This window comes from Caloenas nicobarica, chromosome 5 (assembly GCF_036013445.1).
Source record: "Caloenas nicobarica isolate bCalNic1 chromosome 5, bCalNic1.hap1, whole genome shotgun sequence".
NCBI lineage: Eukaryota > Metazoa > Chordata > Aves > Columbiformes > Columbidae > Caloenas > Caloenas nicobarica.
The window spans coordinates 65515182-65520180 of NC_088249.1; the positions used below are offsets into that span (position 1 = coordinate 65515182).

Genomic DNA, 4999 nt, shown 5'->3' on the forward strand with positions numbered 1-4999 from the left:
CAGCTGTCTGCAAATATTTTCACCATGATTATCCTTACTAAAAGTAAACCACTGGGTAAAGATAGCTCAAACGTGACAAGGCTCAAATAGGATGAAACCAACTCTATCCTGAATACTTTTGGCTACATATGGAAAAAAGGAGAGATTTGGGATGATGATTGTTCCCCCAGGCCCTCCTCCAGAACTGTAAGACCAAGCAGGAAAGCATGTACCTTCTTTGCATGCAGATTTTGTTAGGAGACTGGCTTTGAGAATTAGTGAGGTAGAAATTAATCAATCAACTTTGTCAGGGAATGAGACAGAAAAAAGCAGCATATTTCTCCTTCCAAATACTGCACCAAAAATAATAAATAGTACAAAACAACCTCAGTCTCTTGCAATCAATCTAAATTCTCTCTGTGGAGCTTGTGCTTTCTACGAATCAGCAACAGCTTTTGCCTTTTAAAAACTTATGAGTATTATAGAGTTTCACAAACTTTGAAAAATGAATGTAGTCTCCAAATGTGAAAGGGAATTTGATTTGAATAAAATCTAATTCATTCACGATACCGTGTTGCACAGTGCGCTCATTGAGGGAGGGACAGACACTTTTTATTTTTTCAGCCTAATGTCAAGCCATTATATTGAATATAAGCTTCAATTAAGGGCCGGAAAAGATCGTACGCTCCTGTTTATCTAAATTGAAAAAAAAAAAAAGAAAAAACAACCCTGCTGTTTTTATATAGGGGTTTAAACCTCTCTCCTGCCTGGCAGCTCTAAGACTGACTGCAGAAAAGTTCAAAGTTCAGCACTGGCAGATCTAAAAACAGATTTGTGGGGTAGCTCTTCAGCACCGCTCTTTCTGTACCGAGGTAAACCGATCCTGTTCCGATGAAATAGCAACGCGGCACAAAGGGGGTCAGGCATTGTGTGTGGCTCCGCGCCGGCATCCCAGCCAGGCACCTCCGCCACCGCTCCTGCTCCCAGGCCAAGAGCTGCTTTGGGAGTCACGGGGGTTTGGAAAACACACAGAGGACAATGAAGCCACCATAACAAACAAACGCACAAACACGCGTACAACCGTAGACACCGTACAACACACAAACAGTGCAAAACATCGTAATGCGGGAATTGAATTTCACCTGGTTTGGGACACAGAGTAGCAGCACACCTGTGATAACTTAGAAACAAAAACTTAGAAATGAATTAAATAAACCACAAAGCAGAAGTATTCTACTGTTGCACCATGAAATGAAATACCTTGGGTTGGAGGTTTGTTTTGTTTTCAGAATTTTTTTTAAAAAAAATCTGAACTATAAATAAATTTTGTGGCAATATATACAGATTTTAAATAATTAACTTAAATATCTTACACCTACTCTTGCATAAAACTCTCCAGTAAAAGTGCACCATGTTTCTTTTCCCCAAATGCTTTCTGCGTCTTCCCCTGTACTGAGGTAGGTCTGAAGGGAGATGTCTCAGATTCTAGGAAGAAAATGTGTCACTGTCATTGTGGGAGACACTTTATTGCCTTTCTTTGTTCTTCCATTTTTGCTCAGGGCTATGTACATCCCGGGATAAATCCTGGATTCGTAAGCATTGTAGTTGTTTGGCAGGAGAATCTCTTTGAATTTGCACTCGTCATTGAAATGAGTCTGAAATGAAAAGGAAAGAATGAGAGGGAAGGAATTTTAAACATCAGGTGTGGAAATATTCTTGCTGCCAGGTGTAGAAGGTGTGCTGCAGGGAAACGTGCAGCTGACTCCCCCCCACTTGGTAATCTTTTGAAGTGGTCACCCAAAAGAAGCTTCAAACAGGACTCAGAGGATCTTTAAGGATGATGTGGCCAGGCCAGGCACCCCTAAAGGTGGGAAGGACACCCGGAGCTCTGTGCACACTCTTAAGGGAGAGGGGCACATTTTAACAGGGCTGCAGTGGGGTCAAGCCCAAGCCCAATTCTGCTACCCTGCTCATCTCTGTGCTCAGTTATCCTACCAGCAATCAATGGCCTGAGAGGCTTCTGAAAAGTCCTCATGTTGTTTGAGAAGAGGTATTTTAAAGATGTTCAGAGCGGACAGTGTTTTCTGCTTCTTTAAAGCTGAAGGGTTTGGATTCACTTATGTGAAGGGATCAGGAAAATGCAGCTGACAAAAGGCGTCCTTCCAGTGGAGAGGTATCGTTTGCAAGTAAGTACAAAGAGGGACAGGTGTTAGAAGTGTGGTGTTATCTGGAGACTAACAAATGAATTCATCTCTTATTATTGGGCAAAAGCCCAGGGTTTTGTAAGAGAGGTCTCAGCCTGTCAAGGTGAATGGTCCCCCTGGGAATTACTTTATCCAGGATACCAAAGCAGCAGGTCTTCATAAGAAATGATGCAAAGGGAGCTCTTGCACTTCGGTTACTGATTCTGCCTGGCTTTAATATAAATCAAAATCCTTTGTAACAGGACTGATGCCCCAGAAAATAATTCTGGATGCTTCATGTCTTCAATCATGTGAAAATGCCCTAGTTAACTTTGACATAGTTTGGCTCTTCCTCAGCCCAGATTTCTTCAAACCATACCTGAGAGACATGAAATAGAAAAGCCATGGGTAAGGAAGGACACCCAGGAACATGGGTTTGAAATTATGCTGATCACAGTAACTGAAACAGGGGTGACCTCAAAAGCAGGAGAATAGCTCAGCAAGAGCAAAGACATGCACTATTATCGTTGACCTCAACTATATTTTGTAAGATGCCTCTATCCTTTCCAAATATTCAATATATTAAAAAAGACCTTTATTGTCTCCTAATAGATTTACCTTCTTGTAAGTTCAAACCCTGAGGATGCTGAACTGTCATGGGAACAGACAATCCTATCAAGAGCATTATCAAAAAGTGATCAACAGGTATGTGACAGGCACTGATTCTTCACATCATAAAGGATCATTTGTGGGGCCCTGTCTGATCACAAGTTCAAGTACCCTCTGAGAGATGGAGTGAGCGATTGCCATACTTGCTTAAGGCTATTTATACTTAACTATAAGAAGGATATGGACTGAGGCTAGCTTGAGGTCTTGCCACACAAGAGACTACTCAGTTTGATGTGTAGGCAAGATGGGTAGCCATGGCTGGGTGACTATAGGAGAACCAAAGAAGTATAAAGCCAACCTTCTGTTGGGAAGGTAGCAAGGGCTGCTCAGTGTTGCCTGACCTGGGAGGGGCAAGGATGGGGCTTGGGTAGCTTCTAGCACCACACACACCTGTCACCCCAGCTGACCATGGTCCCCTCCCCAGGCACACAATTGGTGGCTACTTACAGATCCGTAGAGTTTGCCTCTGCTATTCATGGCCACGAAGAGTCCACTTCTAACACCAAATATGCTCACCACTCCTCTTTCCACGGGGGAGATTTCCAGCAGACCTACAGAGGAGACACGGGAATCAGGGGGACGAAGGCCTGTGCCCTGAAGGAGTGTGTGGTGTCAATGCTGCACTCACCCAGAGGCTCCTATCCCCAGTATGGTGTGGATCCCCATGCCCCATGCTGAGCACAACCAGCACTGTTGTGGGTGGCCACAGAACCCCGGCCTCCCCCTCAATGTTCTGCCCCATGCCCCATACTGAGACCTCTCTTCTTTTAGCTAAGTATCTATTTTTACTTTGCCCCCAGGCATCCTCCTGTGTAGCCGAGGTTAAAATAAGCCAGAGTGTGCTTAGGGCAAATGAAACATTTGTCATCATGCAGCTTATATCCCCCGTGAGGATCTTATTGTTTCAGTTGGATATCAGAGTCATGGGGCCACGGGGTTAAGTCCCCAGCAGATACTTTTCAAGTCTGGGGGAGAGCTGGGCCCTGGCTGAGCTCTCCCCAGCCCCTGCTTGGAGTGGGCAGCCCACGGACGGCAGATCCTCCAGATGTTAAGGCAACCCCGACACCTGATGCCTGGCCGGCGGCAAGGGGACAGCACAGCTCTGAGCAGCGCCCGTGAGCTCCGCCGGAGCGCCCGATGAGCTCCGCCGCCGCCCCGCTACCCCCGGCGCCCGCCACCCTCGGGGGAGCCGAGGCGGGCAGCACCGCGGTGCCGTGAGCGGTGGGACTTTTTAGGGGAGTTAGAAGGTCTGCCATGCACCCACCCTCCCTTTGGCGCATACAACTCTCCGGGGCAGGTGAGCCGCTCCGCGCCCGCGGAACCGCCCCCAAGGGCGGTTCCGCGGGCGCGGAGCGGCTCACCTGCCCCACCGCGGGGGTCGTCTCCTGCTTACTGTAGCGATTCTCGCTGTGGATCCCGTCGATGCGTCCGTCGGGCAGGACCTGGATGTGGAAACCGATGCCCACGTTGCAGTAGAGGCGCCGCAAGCGTTTGATGCCCAGGAGGTAGTCGCCGTCGCGGGAGGCGTCGCGGCGCTCGGCCGGGAGGCGAGCGACGGAACGGGCGAACAGAGCAGCGTCCCAGCGGCGCTGACGGGGCCCGACCGAGAGGTGACCCGGAGGGGACCGGCCACGTACCGCCCCCGGCCACAGCAGCCCCAGAAGCAGCGCTGGCAGCAGCGCCGCGGGGAGAGGCATCCCGGTTAGGGGCGAGGAGCCACGGGCCGCCGGGCGGTCGTTCCGAAAATACGCTCGCCCCCCAGCTCCCACTTTATACCGAGGTCAAAGCGGGGCGGGAGGGGCAAAGTGGGGGGAGAAGGGAAAAAAAAAAAAAAAAGAAAAGAAAAGAAAAAAGAAAACCAATAAAAAACCAAAACAAAACCCAAAAAAGCGAGGCGACGGGGGAGGGAGGGAGCCCCGCGCTCAGTCCCCCGAGGATCTGCGGTTTCCCTGGGCTGGCTGCATGGAGAGCAAATCCCGGGAGCAAGAGCTTCTGAACTTGATCTCAGCTCCAGGAGTCTTGTCTGAAGTGCTGATCTTCTTCTATAGCTGCTCAGCCATAGCGCTTTAGCCCTAGCCACGATATTTATATATCCATGTGCGTTGGTACCTATTACATCACCACCTACTGCTGTCCGCTGCAGCCCTCCGGTTTAGCTGAAACTCAAA

General features: G+C 48.8%; 1 protein-coding gene across 1 annotated transcript; it reads right to left on the bottom strand.

The window, feature by feature from the left end:
- Positions 1-1457: 1457 nt before the first annotated feature.
- FGF4 (fibroblast growth factor 4) lies at positions 1458-4584 on the bottom strand. Its single transcript, XM_065636738.1, has 3 exons — positions 4225-4584; positions 3279-3382; positions 1458-1634 (listed from the first exon to the last, which is right to left on the bottom strand). The coding sequence occupies exons 1-3, from the start codon at positions 4526-4528 to the stop codon at positions 1458-1460; spliced, it is 585 nt and encodes a 194-aa protein (XP_065492810.1). The 5' UTR covers positions 4529-4584.
- Between the last annotated feature and the right edge of the window lie 415 nt (positions 4585-4999).

Coding starts and splice junctions, on each gene's coding strand:
- FGF4 (XM_065636738.1), bottom strand. CDS start 4,528: ATGCCTCTCCCCGCGGCGCTGCTGCCAGCGCTGCTTCTGGGGCTGCTG. Junction 3,383..4,224: donor CCACAGCGAGAATCGCTACA/GTAAGCAGGAGA, acceptor TCTCCTCTGTAG/GTCTGCTGGAAATCTCCCCC. Junction 1,635..3,278: donor GAGGCAAACTCTACGGATCT/GTAAGTAGCCAC, acceptor TTTTCATTTCAG/ACTCATTTCAATGACGAGTG.